The sequence below is a fragment of the Ixodes scapularis genome, unplaced genomic scaffold (genome assembly GCF_016920785.2).
Source record: "Ixodes scapularis isolate PalLabHiFi unplaced genomic scaffold, ASM1692078v2 PGA_scaffold8__174_contigs__length_109621045, whole genome shotgun sequence".
Classification (NCBI taxonomy): Eukaryota; Metazoa; Arthropoda; class Arachnida; order Ixodida; family Ixodidae; genus Ixodes; species Ixodes scapularis.
In genome coordinates this window covers 80938001-80956798 of record NW_024609883.1, presented here as the reverse complement: position 1 = coordinate 80956798, position 18798 = coordinate 80938001, and the positions used below count along the sequence as shown (strand labels likewise).

General features: G+C 47.0%; 1 protein-coding gene across 1 annotated transcript; it reads left to right on the top strand.

The window, feature by feature from the left end:
• The first annotated feature begins 1726 nt into the window (after positions 1-1726).
• On the top strand, positions 1727-18437 carry LOC8052619. Its single transcript, XM_029976912.2, has 4 exons — positions 1727-1850; positions 11430-11524; positions 17088-17284; positions 18090-18437. The coding sequence occupies exons 1-4, from the start codon at positions 1727-1729 to the stop codon at positions 18385-18387; spliced, it is 714 nt and encodes a 237-aa protein (XP_029832772.2). The 3' UTR covers positions 18388-18437.
• The last annotated feature ends 361 nt before the right edge of the window (positions 18438-18798 follow it).

Genomic DNA, 18798 nt, shown 5'->3' with positions numbered 1-18798 from the left:
CGAACGCCTTGGCGCAGCCTCTCTCGCTTCCTCTTGCTCCGAGATTTGCAAACGTCGAGAGAAGAAAGCAGGGTTGCCAGACAAGCAGCAACGTCCAAGATGGCGGAATTTACCATTTTTCGCGTTAAAAAAATACTTAACCTATCGCAAAAAACTGGTGGCTATGGGAAAGTAATCATTTATACCTTCTGTAAATTATTCAAGCACCTTACTGGGTTCTTATGATCTGAGTTAGGAAATAAAACGACCCTTTGCCCCATAGACTCCCAGCAAAATTTAGCAATTAAATGGCGTCCATGTCCCGTGACCCCCGATATAGCAGATGCACCCACCCTCACTTGAGCCTCCCTAGTGCGCCGCATCGACAGCAGCGCCACCGCAGTTGCTAGATGTTAGAGCTGCGTGACTCACTGCATCCCGCTGGCGGTCATCTAATTTTTACCTGTTGTTACCAAGAAAAACGATTTCGGCGGTGCGAACATGCTCGACGGCAAAGAGTCCACAATGACCGCCGATGTGCCGTCAGCTCGAGCCATGTATATTAGAGTTATAGCTTCCACTGTCGCGTCAGGTTAGCTCGGAACAAAGCATTGCTCAAACCCTAACAAATGTGACTAAATCTGCTGGATCGGTTGCCCGAAAGTTGTCGACATGAAGAAAACGGTGATGGCCCGACGTATGAGTAAGAGCCGGCACGAATGTCACATTACTTCCGAACTCGCTCGTAAGTCAGCGGCGGCCCAAACAACAAGCCCAATCAAGGTGCGACAAAGCCCCGCATACGAGCAAGCTCTACCGCTTGCCTAACAAACGGGCAAATCACAAGGTACGGGCCTACTTACGATACGAACTGAACAAGCAAAGACCACGTAACATAGTCACGTCCATGACGCGTCAGGGACAAGTCGTCCGATCTAGTCTATATACTCCGTCTCACTGTAAGTTGGAAAACGGCGAAGGCTATGGTCGCAGTGAGCCAATCAGCTTGTCGGAGGTAGGCACGCGACTATATCGGTATATACGCGCATTGCTGTCGAAGCCGAGGGTGGGAGAGTGGAAAGCGGCTAGTACGAAGTTTTGAGCGATAAACCTATCGTCTCTAAAATAATAATAATAAAAAAAAAAAAAGACGACGTTTAGGGCACAAACATGAGAATTCGGGTAGGAGTGTTGAGTTCCTCCTGCTTTTCTTCTCCAGCAGCTTAGGTTACGCCCTCGCACCCTGCACTTTTAGAAAAGGCTGTAACGTGCTTCCCCTCCGTCGCTCTGATTGGCCCGTTCGCTCGTGGCCAAGTTGCACCAAAACGTCTTGTTTCCTGACGCCATTCGGACACGAAAAGAATAGTTATAATGAGATCTGGTTACCGCTTAAACCTTCTACTGCGGCCCTCGTTGGCCTATAATGGCGCAGCAGCTGCAACCCAAAGGTTCCATTGCGCTCATTCATTTTCCCGATTATGACCCTCCATACAAGTCCTCTTTGGGCTGCCGAAACGCAGCCACGCAGCGTGCGCTGTCGCGTTGTCATGTCCACCGGACCCAGACTAAGTTATTGTGCGTGCTCGAGGAACACAGCAATGACCAGGTGGTAGGTGTCAGACCTACACAGATGCGGCAAGCCTAATGAATTCTTCCCGAGACCGCGTCATTTCTTTGGACATGTAGATCCGCATTGGTTTTGGGGCAGTTCATAAAAGGCACGCGGGTGTACAGAGTGTCTTGAAAGATGGAGGTGTTTGTTTGCTGGTTCGCGTTTGTCTGGTTCACCGTAAGAGTGAGCGGTCAATATAAGTTCGTTTTCGACGCAGGAGAGAGTCCGACTGAAAGCACGTTACAGTTCAATCTGCCTGGTAAGGCTGATTTTGTATGACGTAATATGTTTACCCTTGAAGGGGTCATGAAACGATATAGGGTTCGAATGTTCATGACTCTGCAGAGGCGTACTAGTCCTGGCCCAAGTATACTCGCATATACCGCAATGATTCAGAACCTTTTTTTGTCGCGGTGAAATTTCGAGGATAAAAGGGGACTATTTCTTGCAGTCCTGCTTTTGCAAAGCTCGATGGCGTAATTGTGGGGTCGAAACCACCCGCCTGACGACAGTCCATAGCGGTTCATGGATTGAACACGAGAACTGTGTGAGCACTCGACTGTCGCTCGTAACGTTCAGTGCCTCGGCGGACACTCGGGTAGTGACTCGTGTCCAGTCACTGCGGTGGTGAAAATAGCCGAACTCTAACAAAACCTTGAGCTCAGGTCGAGTTTTATACTTTGCCTTACCCCAGCGCGTGGCTATGATTAACGTCGGTGTCATAGGATAGGTACCAGGCCACATGGCCGCTTGTTCTGGCTCCGAGTTGAGGGGATGAGCTATGCTCATATTTATACAATTTTTTTGGCCACTGCCATTTCCTTGAAGGAAAAACTAAGGCAAGTTTATTCAGTTATTAAAGTTTGGGAGTGATTCAAATTAGTATTTAGCGAAAGCAAAACACACATAGTGAGTGCAGCGGACTTGTTCTTGCAGACTGTGCGGTATTTCGAAGCGCACGTGCTATGTGAGAATTGGGAGGATGTAAAAACCACAACCCGCCTGTTATAGCCAAGTTTGATAAAGGGTGTACCTAATGTTATATCAAAATAACAAAAGATCATAGCCCCGCCAACGTATTGAAATATTTCAAAAGATCAAGAGAGCAAGCACATTATCGTCCTTGTCGCTTACTTCAACCATGTCTCGAATAAAATATTTCTTCATACGACAGTTTTTACTTTCCTGGCGATATCTAAAGCATAAATATTAGGAAATACTTGTATTTTAGTGGTATTCAAAATGAAACAATCCTTATTCGAAAAGAAAGCGGAACAGTGCCAGATATGCGAGTACCACATCAGAGAAGAACTTCGCTTTCGGTAGAAATGAAAGAACGGCATGATATTATTATTTATGTTGCTCAAGTATTACGAACGGAAATATGGGGGAGGGGGGGGGGGGGGGTGTTCTTGCAGCTGCGGGATAGTCGAGTATTTGAGAGCACTAATATTAACCCCGAGAAGATGGAGTGGCGCCACCTGGCGGTTCCTAGCCCTGACGCAGGTATGGGCAAAATACATGCAAATATGTATCGAAATACAAATACATAATACTTCGTCAAAAATGTATTTAATTACAAATCTAATTACATTTCCAAAAAAGCATTTAAATACAAGATACAAATACAACGAAATGTATTTGGTCTCCTCCTGATACTTTTCCAAATACATTCCTCAAAATTTGCGTCAGTGACTTCAGGGCACCTGCAACGGGTTTCTGAGTATCTCATTCTAAATTTGCACCGCACATTCGGGAGTTAGTGTGCGAGTCTCTAGTAACGTAATAGAAATATAATCACAAAAAAATGTACTGAGCTTAGTCTTAATAGGTGAAAAAAGTGCACAGCTTCAAGCAGCTTTTTTTGTCTTACATTTTGGTATAGACCAACAAAGAACCGAGACGACCAAGACGCGCAGCACTAGCTAGAGGATTTTTTATTGTTGCAACTCGCACCAAATACGAAAATCTGGACGACCCGCCCATTTAGAATGTTCCAGGCAAAAATAGGGATGGAAATCAGGCTGAAAAACATCACGAGTTGTCACAGGCACTTATTTAGGCAGTCTGCCTGTGAACGTCGATTTCGTCACTATTCTTGCCCTGGACTAGCACCGTAATCACAAAGTCACTAAAAGCTTGTGCTTGATTGAGAGACACTGCATTCGGTGCAGAACGTAGTTTTCTTCCTGCTCCTACAGTGACAATAAATTTGAGGGATGTATTTTCGCCCACAAAATTGTATTTAATTACAATGGTTTTTGAAACACCCACGTTTTAGTATTTAAATACACACGTCAAATACATGGCCCAATTTGTAATTAAATACAAATTAAAAATACACAAAGTATTTGAAATACGTATTTCAAATACTTGTAATTGAAATACTGCCCATCCCTGTCCTGACGTATACCAAGTTTCATGTGACCGCTTTCGAGCTTCGTTGGTACCACGTAGGTTGCGGTTATCGTTACTAATTCATATTTGATTGGTCAATTTGAACCAGAGTTTGAGGTTGCGTGGGACCTAATTCTCCAGTTTCGAGTCACGATCAAATCGGTCGTCGTCAGTGTTAGGAAGTTTTTTCAATATATTGTACTTAAAGCACTACTTCAAATAGGTTCAGAAAACTTGTACTTTACTTGAAGTACAAACTTTGAGTATGTACTTGTACGTTATTCAAAAGTATTTTTTTTTTTTTCTGGTGCCTTCCGAAGGAGGTACGACAACCGACTTCAAAGTATATTTCCCAAATTTGGTCTTACGTTCAGATCCGCAACGGCGCATTGTGGTCGTGAGGCGTCGCAAGAGGCTTAGAAACCGGTTTTGTCTCAGTCTGTTGTACTCGGTTGAAAGTGTGTGAACGTGCCTTAAAGGAGCGATGCAACAATTTTTGTACTTTGCGCAAATAGCGTTTAAAACGGATCCCTAACGTTAATGACCTATGAAACACGCGTTCGTTTTTCACCCCACGCAATAGAAGTCCCAGAAAAAAAAAATTAAAGAAAAACGAGCAGCGTTCACCCCCTCAACTCGCAGCCAGAACAAGTGGCCACGTGATCTGGAGCCGATTATATGCCGCCAATGTTGATCATAGCCACGCGCTGGGGTTGGCAAAGCGCAGGACACGCGCTGAGCTCCAGACATTGTTATGGCTCGGCTGTTGTCGTCGTTGCAGCGATTGGACACGGGTCACTACCCGAATGCTTCTCGAGCTAGCAATTATCACGAGCCCAAGTCGAGTGCCCACGCAATGCTCGGGTCCAATCTATGAACCGCATTCAAATATCGTCACTTGGGTGTTCTGCGATCCCCACGTTACGTCATCAAATTTTGCAAAGGAGAGATTGAATGAAAATGAGCGCTTTTGTTCCTTGAAATTACACCGCAACAAAGGAGTTTCTTGGCCAGAAAAATATTCCAACTGAATATCGTTGCACAGCTCCTTTAAAGGGATACAACGAAATTTTGGCTCTTATATTTTTAGCTATATACGTGTTCAAACTTCAAAGGAGCAGTATATCACATCAGATACATCAATATCTTCTGAAAGGGCAACTCCGGCCAAAACTCAAAATGAAATAAATTACTGGTATCGCTGTAGTGACACAAAATACGACTCCGGCCAAAATATTACGTCCGTAGGACGCCGCATTCTCAACTAATGCCGATAACAAAAATGCGACCCGCCGCGGCCCGCCGCTCCTTAGCGGGCATCCAGCGGGTTTCCGATCGCTAAAGCAACATTGGGCCGTGACGTCCGTATCGTTATCTTTTTTTCCTCCGGTGCGGGCGTTGCCTGGAGTGCGCTTCTTTGAGCCGCTACCACCGCTACTTCGGCTTGTGATTGGCGTGTTTCGCCGTTGCTTTTACCTGTAGCCCGTGTAGCTTTTGTATAGCCTTTTGTTTATTTGCTTGTGAGGACTTTAAGACTCGTTTTAGCGAGCAACTCGGTACGCCAAAGACTGCCCAGCTGTTCCTCGAAAGATGCCGAGTGCAACTTGTAGCGCTGTGGGCTGCTCAAACAACCCTCTGCGCAACACGGAGGTGCTTTTTCACAAGTGTCCAACGGACCGGAAATTGGAGAAAGTGTGGGTGAACGCTGTTCGACGAGTGGACTTTGGACTTCGGCTTTTGCGCACCCGAGGAAAAAAGAATGAAAAGCAGTCGTGTTCAGCCCAGCACACGTGTGTTCGGGCGCCGCGGCCCGCGCCGGAGCCTAAAACCTTCGTGTCTGGGACTGACCCGCAGCGCGAAAGCGAGAGGGCCCCCAGTACTGTACGTCACTGGCAGCGCGGCATAAAGCAACGCCGCTCCATCCACGGAGCCCGGATGACAATTTAGGCCTAGCGACGAGTACGGAAGACCACACACACGGCGACAGCCGCCGAGTACGGCACGGAACGAGTTTACTTGTTTTCCAGTCGCTAGCTTTTGGGTATACAAGCGACGAGTACGGCATAGCGCGCGCACGGCGGTGGCCGCCGAGTACGGCACCGTACGAGTTCACGGGTTTTCCAGTCGCTAGCTTTTGGTTATACGCACTAACTTTTGCTACATATGGTCGATAACTACCACGTATACAGAATTAAAACAAAATCAGCTTACCTCCTATCTTTAGGCGGCTAGCGCAACACAGGTAGGTGGCGCTCGGCCTGCGTACTCGTTGAACGAGAACGATCGTGACGTCACGTTCACATAGCGGCTGATTTCCAGTGTTGCCGGGGCCTCGAGCGGCTCGTTTCGGTTTTGTTGGCCGCGCCCCGAACAAAACTTTCAGGCGTCGATATCTTTAAAACTACGCACAATAACGAGAAAAAAATTACACCTTGCAAGTCAGGGACGCTGACTGCACTAAAAACAGTCATAATCCCAAAATCGAAAGTATGGACCGGAGTTGCCCTTTAAGAAAAACACGGAAAGAAATTTTAAAACAAATTAAACGATTCCCAAAGAGCACCTGGTGGAAGTCGCTAACGCTTCGTTTGTAATGCCCGTCTAGGAAGCTTTACAGGTACGGGCGATAACTGTCTCGCCACGTTTGCAAGTCCGGCTTCAGGGCGCTGCCATTTTGCTCGCTGGGGTGCGCTTAGACGCGTCCTAATCCGATCACGAAGCCTTGCTAAGGCGTATTACGGCCGCGCCCGAGCGCACCCCACTGGGCAAGATGGCGGCGCCCTGAGACCGGACTTGCAAACGTGTGGAGCCTGACCTCATCCTAACAGCTTTGCGGCCAGCACAAGAGAAGAGGGGAGGGAGGAACTCCCCACTCAACGGGACTCTCTTGTGTGTCCCAGGCGGCAGCTTTGCGGTTAGTTGCAATGGCCCCATCGCTGGCGTGCTTCGACCACTTTGGTGGCTGGAACAGCTAGGGCAACCTAACGATGTCAACCTCGCTGCAGCTTTGCTTATCCCGAGACCGGATGTGACGTGCTCTCCGCTGGCTGCTCTCCCAGCGCTTGCAAGAGTGGGCCGCTTATTACGGAAAATAGAGCCATCAGGCTCAAAATACAAACGTGCAGTTGTCATTTACGGGTAATCAGCCTATTTCTGAACACGATGGGTATATTTCAAATTTTGTTGAAGTGTCCCTTCAAGGGAGGCCACGACGGGGCACAGATTGAATACGAGTGATGCATTAGTAATTGGCGGGGACTCAAATTCTTGTTGACCGGGCACGAGACTTACTTGGCCAAACGCTGAGACAACACCTGTATTCAATCTGCCTTATGGTGGCCTTCCTTAGGTGACCCAACAAATTCAGCGTCACAGCCTGGTTATCTAAAAGGCGTTGGTAGTGGCCAGGTCACACAAGAGAGAAGGGCCTCTTTTGTAACTCGGCTGCTTTTAGAGCGCAGCTCTTAGGGGCTCGTTTCCGGCTTGAGCGGCGTCAGCGTCGCCGTCGTCGTCGCCGTCCGCAACCGCGAGGTCACGTGACTTCCTTAGGTCACGTGACCCCCAGAAGTCACGTGACCCCCCTAAGGTCACGTGACCCACTGAAGTCACGTGATTTCTGGGGGTCACGTGACCCACCCACGTCACGTGACACCCCTAGGTCACGTGACCCCCGATGTCACGTGAACCCCTGAGGTCATATAACCCCCTGAGGTCACGTGACCCCTTCAGGTCACGTGACCCCCGAGGTCACGTGACCCCCTTGAGGTCACGTGACCTCAAGCAGTCAGCTATCCCTCAGTGCGCTTCCATCTTGCTCCTCAAGAGCTGCGCTCTAACCGGCGTTACAGGGAATTGTAAACGGCTTTCATTTTTTAAACATTTTAGTAGCAGGCCTCTTTTGTAACTCGACCGCTTTTGAAACATTTTCCTAGCACTTACAGAAAGATTTATTTGTGGTGTTTTTAGTCTTAAAGTGTCAAAGCCAAAAAGACTTTTACCGAAGCTATATAAAAGGAATCTATTGTGCCTCCATATATCATACTAGTAGAATTTAGCACGCTCTTAATACTAGTCAACTTTTGTTTAACTTGTTTTTGTTTGCACAATAAAAACAAGTAATATTCCAGGGTTGCTCTTTATTCTAGTCCAGCCGCTCTGATAAGCATGAAAAACGTTTGGTCTGCGCCAGCCTGAAATTTGCTCCCAGTTTGAAATGTAAACTACATTGCGAGTTGTCTGACCAGTGACTAGGTAGTTAGTCGCAACTAGAAAAGCTATAGACCAAAACGCGGCTCTGACGTCACGCCTTTGCGGTGGCGCTGTTGTCGCTACGGCGCATGCGCAGAAGCTTCAGCTCACGCGAATCAGGTTTTTGCGCTCGTGCAGTGCCCATACTTGGTGTGGGCAAACGCGCTTCAAATTTTTAATATATGGCTTTATATCTTTGCTGATAAAACCCTGTACTTATAGCAGCACAAAAAGACAAGCCATTGCTAGATTGTAACTTCATCTGCTTGTTATATTTTCAGAGCTGTTGCGTTCAGCTTTGGTGTACATGGCGCGACAATGTTAGTATGAACAAGCAATCTGCATTTTTTTTTTTTTCTGTCTCAGAACAGGAGCGATTTTATTAAGGAGGTACTCCGGCGATTTTTTTAGCTACCCCAACTAACCATAACTTTGGAATCACCGACCTCTACTCCTTTCGGTATGCTGTGTATAGTATTGCGAAGTTCAGAATAGTTATTGTGAAAGCGGCAGGTGAAAAATGATGCCAAAGCCAACATTGAAATATATCCGCGCGTTTCAGTGCCGTGGCAAGAGCCGGATCGATTTCGGGGCTGGGCTAAAGTTGCTTCTGAGGCCCTCATGATAATGATGATGAAGATGATGGTGTTCACAACAACGATGATGATGATAACGCTGATTAACAGAGTGCATTTTGGAAAGCCCAATTTAAAATTTTTACAGTTGTACCTTTTTGAGTCACATTTATGAAAAATGTTATCACTGAAAAAAGAGAGAAATGTGAATGCTTCAAGAAAATTACTATTTATATTCGAACGGAACGCGGCAATATATTTACTGCCTCAGTCGACTCACTTTCCAGTAAGCGCTCTGGGTCAGAAGTGCCGAACTGAGCTAACCATACAACAACGACATTTCGATCCTACACCAGTGATTCTCGAATGGGGGTCCGCGGACCATTTGGGGTCCGCGAAGGAATCCTAGGGGTGCGCGAAGCCCTGCCTATTCAGTCAAACCCGGCAATAAAAGTGGCTTTTTTTTTTTTTTTTCGAATTGAGAAGAAATGTTCAAATTTTTGGGTGAGTTTTCTTGTGTGTTTGTCAGTGAGAATTAAGTCTACTTCACGCTAGCCTTTAGTTATATCCGCTTATTAAATCATTATCATAATGAACCTATATTTTTCCCTTACCTTCCCAACGAAGGGGATGCGCCATCATCTCCGCCGATCCACAAGGGGTCCGCGAAACATCAATGGCTGAGAACTGCTGGTCTACACTCGTATCACGGGCTCTTGTATTTTTTCCCGCCCACATTAAAGCACAAAACCTGTGAGTCTTAAAATGACTCGGACCGTTTTGAACTTTGAACAACTTGCGCACAAAACAAAACACACACGCTTTGGACCTTGCGGTGTCGTTTGAGTAGCCTCACGGTGACTGGCGGCCTTTCTTACAAAAATATAAGTGTCCTCTCTCTCAGAAGTAGGGCAGTTTTGCGATGAATTTTAAAAGTATCGCGATTCTTTCTTGGTGCACTGGGTTCGAAAGTTATCAGGTACGGATGCTGGCCACTTTGCCGGATCGCTTTCTGCGCCGATGGCTCCTACCTCGAGAGGTTGCGGAGACCATTCCAGGCAGTTGCGAGGATCCATGGAAGGAGATGCAAGTGCTTCTGAGACGCACACCACGAACCGAATGCCCTGTTAACACATTTAATATCCATGTGCTGTTTATAAATCTGCTAGTTGTATTGCGGCAATTAAGCTCAAATAATTTTCGCTCCCAATAATATATATTTTTTTATGCCAAGTATGATACTAAATGTGTTGAAGTTAAAAACAAAAAATCGACTGTAGCAGCCCTCGATGCATCAAATGGAAATAATAAAAAAAAAAACAGTAAATTTTCTTCGGGTTCTAGTTTCCTGTCAACGCTTACTTTTATCAACATGGTCCTACACACATTTTTAAGATTATGTCCATTTTCGACCGTTGTGAGTTGCAAGCTTTTTGCCTTGTGTGGCTGTCTTCAATAAAAACAAAAAAAAAAAAACAAAAAAAACAGCATTTTTTTTTTTTTTGCATTGACGCAGCGATTTGAAAATAATTACGATGTTTTATATTTAAACTTTTGGCGCGCAATTTTTCTTACAATAGTTTGCCACCAAGGGGAGAGGCGCAACAGCGCTTGCGCGTATGTTCTCCTGCAAGAACGACGGTCGCTTCCCGCAATGCTTGGATAAAAAATGGCGTACCATTTCGATTTACGCGATAACCAGCGACCTCGGCGCTTCCCCGTGCCCCGTTGTTCGGCAGCACCATGAGTTGCAGCGGGAATTTTACGACAGTGTGAAATGCGGGACATTTTGAAGATTTCGTTCCCTTTCTCTCATCCCCCTCCTGTTCCAGATCGAATTTTGCGATTTGTCGCCGAGCCGCCCGGCGGTTGAACAAACCAACGGCGCCTCGGAACTGTGGCGTGGGTGCGGCAGTCGTTTGTTTACACCGGCGGCACGCCGAACTTCTGTGAGAGAAGCAACCAACATGTCCGTCTTGGTCTCCGTTCCGGTGAAGGCGAACGTGCCGGGGACGAGCTCGTAATTCGGTCTCTGCGGAGGCTCTGGTCAGCACTATTAAAGAATACTGATTGCTTTCTAAACGCAGCACCCCGATTTGAAGGAGCGCCCGAAAAAGCGCTCGGCCCGGCAGCAAATCCGTGCCACTTCTTGACAGGTAGTTCGAGCGAGTGCGCCGACGCAGCAGTTGTGCTTCTTTGTACGGTTCCGAAGGACCCAGTTCAACGTAATGAGTCTTTTTCATATGGAAACGACGACGCATGTGTAGCTGTGACGACAACGGGAATGGGAAAGCTGCGCAACGCGAACCCGAGATGTGGTAGTGTGCACTGAATCGACGTCGGCTCCCGAGAGCTTCCGCGAAAAGCGACTCGCCGATCGGCCGCAGTGTGAACGTGGATGGTCGCTTGTCGCTAGTCGCCAGTGTGAACGCGCCTTTAGCGTCGGACGCCGCCGCCTTTGGATCCCGCACAGATCCCGCTGTGCAGTGAGTGCTCGACGCTCGACGGGGGACCGCAGCGAAAGCCAGCGTCCGCGTCGAAGTCTGCCATTTTTCGTGCGTTACAGCGGTCTCGCGACGGGGCGTTGTCTAAAACGTAAATGTTTTTATTTATTTCAGGGCTAAACGAAATCAAGACGCCTAGTTTTCCGGTAAAATATCCGATCTATGACGCACCAGCTGCACCCGGGTTCACGATTGGCAACAGCAAAGAGGTAAGCAACACGGTGCGAGTTCAGCGAGTGTTTGAAAGCAGGGTTTTTGTGCGATACAATAGGCTCGTTCGGTGTTCCTGCACCGGTCCTCTCGCTCCGGTGCAGAAAAAAGTGCAGTTCAGTGCAGTACAGATATGGCCGGAAGTATACCACCCTATGCACTTTTTCTGCAACAGTGCAGGAGGTGGGGGTAAATAGAACGAGCCTATTCATTTCAGTAGTTGCCTGACCGGCGGGTAGAGGGCGCTGACGCACTCGGCGCCATTAGGTTGCTTCAATTTGGTCGGTTTCGGTTTCAACGTACACGCGATCGCGATGCTGTTTCATGTCACTTTCGATTAATTTTGCGATATGAATTTCTATCTAGTAGCACACAGCGAATGAAACAATAGTATTGAGCCACTTGGCAAACCACGAAGAGCCTAAATTGCGATCTTTTTTTACTAACACTATATGCGTCTGATTCCGTCCATCATTAATTTCGGTCAGGTTCGGCGGTGAAACAACTGCGCTGATGCACAGGGAGGATTACCATTGTCCACGGCCGTACCCGCGGACACTAATTTCAAGAAGAAAAAAAAAATAAAGAGCAGGACAAGCTGCTCCTGCAGCGTGCGCTCGTTGCCTGCCGCCGTGCTTTGGCTGTACGTGCACCGAGCGGTACAAAAGGTAGATAGCTCGCGCTCAAGTCATATATTGAACTGATCATCTTATATTGCAACAGACTATATTGCATCAGTGCTTAGTGAAAAAGCAAGTCGACAACATGATTAACAATCTGCTAAATCACCAAGAACAGATGAACTGACAAGTTTACTGTTCGATGTTTGGTTATCGTACACCAACCTTTTCTAACTTCGAGACTGGAAACGTCTTTTATAATGACTAGAAAAGTTTAATATAATAACGTAGATAATATTAAAAAGTGATATTGTCTCGGCCTGTTTTATTTAAAAAAATTAAGCGCTCGAGAAATATTTTGATAGACCAGCCTAGGCTGACCAGAAAATTTCTTTAACTACTACTCGTTTACAGCATTTCAAAATATTGGTCTTATGAAATAAACGTTTTGTTATATGGACATTTACTTACGACGTTCTCAAGGTATGAGAATGGTAAGATAAGTGAATGCCAGACTTCAAATAAAGTCTGATATCCATCTTCCGTAAAATTTGCCGAATGAAATTGAAGAGCGCAAAAGAAATGATCTCCGATAAGCCAGGCGCCACCCAATGGACCTTTGTAGAAAGCTGTTCACTGATTCCAAACGATGCGCTTTGCACATTTTGACGTCGCCATCTACTGAAAGTAACTCCCTATTCGAAGTCGACAACCGGCTGCACTCCGGTGATTTTCATGCAGAAGGATTCTTTTTGGCGTCACATTTTATGAATCATAGGCACTATCAAGCTGTTTGTGACAGTTTCTTACGCGGGAGTTCAAATATTTGTGTTGAAATAAATAAATTGAAACTGCATGGTTATGTTAAAAAAATGACTTAAGCAACTGAAAGACTATGGACATGGGATCAAACACGATATACAATTCCGTGGAATTCATAAATAAACTGATAAAGCGAATGCTTATATCACACACGCGATTGAGACCGTAAAACAGATACAGGTGTGATATTGCGAACAAACAAGTTGCCTAATGTTAAGGTACCATTACTTCTAGCATAAAAATAATTCAAACTAAATGTTTGTTCCGGCGCCTTGTCCACTAGTTCCCTAGTGTAATCAAAAGAAACTGTTTTCGATCTGTTGGAACTACAAAACACCATGTTTTCAGGAAAAACACGTGGCTAATTACGCCGAGTGTTTTTGCTTTCTTTCTTGACACCAATGCGCACTCATATATATAATAACATTGGGCTTCCTATTGCAAATGTTCCGCCTTTATTAGTAACCAAACCTCAGTTCTCATAAGTTATTGGCATTTGAACCCTGGAGGCTCCCTTCAAGTCATTCAATGTGCGCAAGTGCTAACGCTGATTCCTGTTCCTATATAAAACCTTTTCACACGTATCCCGCACGCCGACGGTAAAACATATTCAAAACGTGTTACAAAATCAACTACAGACGTTGCACGCATAATGATGTAATGCAATTGCATGTTAAGTATAAGCATCGGAAGGCAACTTGCAAGAGATGCGGTGAAACGCGACGAAAAACACGAATTCAACGCATCCGCCAAGGCGCGGATGGGAGAGCGGAGCAACAAGTTGAAGCAACCTAATGGCGGCCGTATCACGTGATTCCAAGATGGCAGCGCCCATGCGGCGGAGGGTGAAAAGGTCTATACACCAAACGAGTGTTTCCAAAGAAGCCCGCTTCGCCCCTCACCAGGTGTGAGCAATGCGAGTGCGCTGACACCAAAAATTGGGATAGTGGAGCGCATGCGTATGCGCAGTACCGATAGCAGCGCCACCGCAGGGGTGTGACGTCAGTGAGTTGAGTTGGTCTATAAAAAGGGTGGCCAAGCTGCGGCTCGCGGCTCCCTCCCCCTCCCCTGCCCCCCCCCCCCCTCCACTTCCCCACCCTCTCCCAGTCACATGAGCACTTCCCCAAAAAGGGATATGGAACTTGCTTTAAATCGAAAGACAGGTGGCGGTGTGGTTGTCTTGTGTTACAACTACCTTGTACAGTGTAACTGCTGTTGAGTCGGATAGATTGAAAGTAGCTCGAGTTTCGTTTTATTGCTCAGGACAAACATTTGCCCCAACCCCCCCCCCCCCCCCCCCCCTCCCCTCGCGGCTCTTTGAAGTTTCGTGGTTTTGTTTGCGGCTCTTAGGCCGGGTCTAGTATATATTTGTGGAGAACGCCGGACGGTGGCGAATCTAGAGTTGTTATTATCGGCCCCGCAGCGAGTGAGACGGCGATATTTGAAGATAACAACTCCGAAGAACGAATCACGAAGCAACAACAACAGTCGGGCAACATGTTGCTGCCGTCCATCAGCCGTGTTGGCCGATTTGTTGTTTGACAACCCATACTGTCACACCGTGCTGACGGCGAAGACAACACGGGGAACACTCCGCCATCCGTTTACCTTCGTTCGTGTGCGGCGCGGAATCGCTGGAAATGTGACTCTACAAAGTGCTAGTGCGTTTGAAGGGCCGGAAATTACCACGGTACGACATCCCCAGTGACTGTGATTAGAAAACTCACGGGGAGTATTTTCCGCTCTTTATTTTATCGAAATGTTCTTCATTCGCTGACAAAGCTGATAGCCCTAACCGAGGAAAGTGACATCGCTGATATGTGTTCGGGATTTATGCCACCGTATGAAGTGTTTCTGTCCGGTTCTTTCATGCAATTCCTATTTCTACTGTAAAATTGCGTTAGCACCGGCAGTGCCCCAAAGCGTCTTTTGTAACGTGGTGTTGAGCTGAACTGACAGTGCTTCAAAACTGTGACACCGACACCATCGGCCTTCATAACAATCGGTGGAATAAATATTTTTCAACGCTGTCTACTTGCCTACCGCCTGCTATGTCATCGCTTCATTCACCCAAAACGTTCTGGGTATTTTTAGAACAAATCAGGTGTCTGGTAGCGGCTATTTCCAAGTTCCAAGCATCAACAATCATGATCAGAGTGGTCGTTTTATGCTTCGATTTTTTAATCTTTGGTTTTTTTTATTATTTTTATTATACTTTATTAGCGGGTGGGTAGGCATGCCATTTTATATCACTATCAGTAATGTGAGCTGGTCTCTCGGGAGTTCTAATTTCAAAACCAGTCTGAACTTTCAGGACCATTTCGAAAATCGCTTTCCGTAACTACGCAGCAAAAGCATCAACCGAAAATATTTTAGCCGCACGCCAGCCCTAATTATTGTTAAATAACGTTTTCCGAGCCTTTGTTTGAGTAAGATTTTATTGATAGGGGACTAGCTCTACCATCGAAGCTATCTATATGTTGTCGTGTTGCCGGCCCGAAATTCGCTCGGCCAGCGATCAGAGCAACACAGGTTGTCCAACACAAGTTTCTGCTGTTTTTGTTGCCGTAAGCTGTCATACCGAGGCAACATGTTAGTTGTCGTCCATGTTGTCGTGCTGTTGCCGCGATGTGACAGGTTTGTCGGACAACACGGGGAGCGAGCAACAAGTTGCCCGACTGTTGGACAACGTGTTGTGTTGCTGTTGCCGTCGTGTTGCCTCAGTGTGCCAGGGCCTTTATTACGGATTGCCGAACGCTCATTTTTCGCCCAAATGTAGCGTTATATTTTTGCCCGAACCAGTTGCCAAATTTTCAGAATTAGCCTTAATCTCGTGCAAAAACTATAAGTAATGTTTTTCTTATTTTTTTAAATTTTTAATGGAAAAATGGCGACTCTGTGGAACACATGGAGCTGAATGGCGCCAGTTACGGGTGAAAATGGGCCCCCATTTTTCCCATCGGAAGTTTTCAGAAAATCACTCATAACTTTTTGACTGGGATAACGGCTAATTCTCAAACTTTGGCATCTGGTTAGGACAGCCAGCACTACATTTTGGCGGAGAATGAGCGCTCGGCGATGAATAATTTATTTTTGTAATATAAACAACAAAAAAAAAAACTATTTTTTTTTTTTTTTTTGGTGAGGGGGGTGGCAGGGGATTACGCTTACTTTTCTGAAAATAACTTGGGGAGACGCTGCGACCTACGAATTAAGTCAGACGAATATAACCATGGAAAACTTATAGTCCGCGTTCAGCTTTACAAAAGATACAGCCTGCGCCATATGGCACTGTGCATGATAACGCTATGCTCGGTGCCACAGCTCAGAATGTATTCGATGGGATTAAACGTATTTTAGGTCTCGTCATTTTCCAAGCCTGCTCCGTGTACATTACACCGCTCTGCCGAGAGCTTTGTGAGAAAGTAAACTCTCCAGATTTCCTTGAGTGTACTGTACATATAGTCACCCCCTGCAGCCCCTGCAGCCAATCGGATTGCGGCCGACAAGAACGCCAACGGACGATTCATACGGAAGCGTGAACGTAATGAGCCATGCCCTGCGTTCCCTAAGCTGTCACGTGATTATATAGTACACTCTAAAAAAAATAGATGAGTTCTCTTCTCTCCAGAACTCAAGGAAACGAATCGCGGTGAGCAATACGGAGCGCACGTTCGTCTGCTTCTTGCACAGGGGTTACGATTATGTCAGAACGCAATGGTTGAAAAAAAAAAAAAAATAGTGGGTAGATCTCAAGGCATTTAGCATTGAGGTCTACCCACAATCCTTCCAATCAAAGACAATCAGAACTGGGCGTCGTACTGACGTCATCGTAACCCCTGTGCAAGAAGCAGAAGACTCGCTCTCCGCACAAAAGGATGCCAGTAAATAACGAACCTCAGATTCGAGCAGTGCAGAAGAGTCAAAGGCTTTGCAACCAGAACTCGGCGTTTTGACGTTTCCAAGCGCTCTCGTCTCCTTCTCTCCCTCAGTTTCAACCCGCATAGTGGTGACACGGACGAACGCCGAAGACAGTAGCGTGGAGACATATATACCAAACGGCCGCCCCGCCTCTCGTAACCGTTCCAGTGACCGCAGCCTCTGATTTGGTTCTGTACAGATCTTCCAGCGATGTGGGGCCCTCATCCGCAAGATCGAGGTGACCCTCGACAAGGGCAAGCAGGCGGAGCAGAACCTCACCGCCCTGAGGAACATCGTCCACGCCGAACTGGTCAAGGAGACCAGGGAAAGGGAGAAGACGGGGCTCACGTTGCGGCTCAACGAGATCGAGAAACTCTTGACCGAACTTCATGATCGGTACACACTCTCTCTGCCACCTCGAGTAACGTTCGATGCACCATTTGAAGAAGTCACGAAGTCAGACGAGCTTCTTATAGGCCCTTGCATCGCACATCACCCCGGGCAAAAAAAAAATGCTGAGTCACCATTTTGTGGATGCATGAGCAGCGTCCGATATACCGCACAGCAGAGCAGCAGCGCATGCTCAGAAGGCGTTCCACAGCCCAGCAGACAAAGATGGCAGCGCGCAGATGGCGATTTCTGCAAAGGTCTATACTCCGCCTTGAAAGTACAAAGATCGCAACGACACTGACTGGGTAAAACAGCGGTCACTATCACACAAAGGACAGTCTGTAAACACTGTATGCCAGCGCGGTTGCATATATCTGTCTTCTTTTAGTGGGTCCTTGTCGTTGTGCTGTTTGTACTTCTCATCTAAGTTCGAGTAAAGTGGACGATATATGATCCGATAAAGTCAATCAAGCTGCGCCAAAAAGTGCATTCGTTGTCTCGTCAATGAGCAGACGACAGAATGCGCCACCTGGTTGCTGCGCTTATATCTCGACAGATGGCGCCACGCGTTACAACCGTCGCTACCTTGGTCGTCTGCGAACCCTCCGCCGTTGACCCTGGCAAGTTTGTCGGCCTCATTTTGCGCAGAGAAGGAGCTATGCCTTTAATATTTCATCAGCTAAAATGCACCAGATCGATGCACGTTCGGCGAAAGTTAGATTTCTAAAAAGACGTCAGTTTTTGTTTGTTTTACAGAGTAAGATTCATTTGTGTAGCCATCCTGTAGTACAATCATGTTTTACGTTTTCAGGAACACCAACGGCGAAGTTCGCTTCCGCACCTTCATGCGCCAGATGTCCGCGGGCGCGATCAGGTCGCCGTCGTACGCGCACAGCGTCTTGGAGAACCTTCACAGGACGTACACGCTCGAGGTGGACGCACACCTGACCGCAGTGCGGAACGTGCTCGGGGACGCCGTAACCTTCCTCAAGAGCGCCGTGCGCAACTCGGGCATGCTCCTCGGAGAGCTCGCCCGAATCAAGCTCCACTTTCTCACCGGACTGTTTCGTCCACCGCGCAGGCCTTCTGACTTACATTTCCTCGGATAGTCGGCCATAGCCACTCGCAGGTCGCCCTGCTCATACATCATACAAAAGATGTGGAGTTCCTCTGCAGACATGATAACAGAAGTATCTGCAGACCAGGGTGTAAGATAGACAGGTGGGGAAACGAGAGCCAAATGAGCGACCGGATTGTGTCCCCCTCGCGTTTCTCTTTTTCTGTGGCGCCATCTATGTGGAGCACCGCGAACTCTTACTCAGGGTAGGCGACCGGTGGCGACCTGCTAAACTGACGGAGATGGTTTCTCGTAGATTTTCAATGGAGGACTGTCGTGCTCTCGGTTTATTTTGCGCACTCTCCCATAGAGTTCCACGCAAATCCGATTCCGACTTTTTTTCTTCTCGCCGCAGCCCCATCTGTCGCAAATCGGGGGTACCCGCAAGCAGACGTGTTCACAA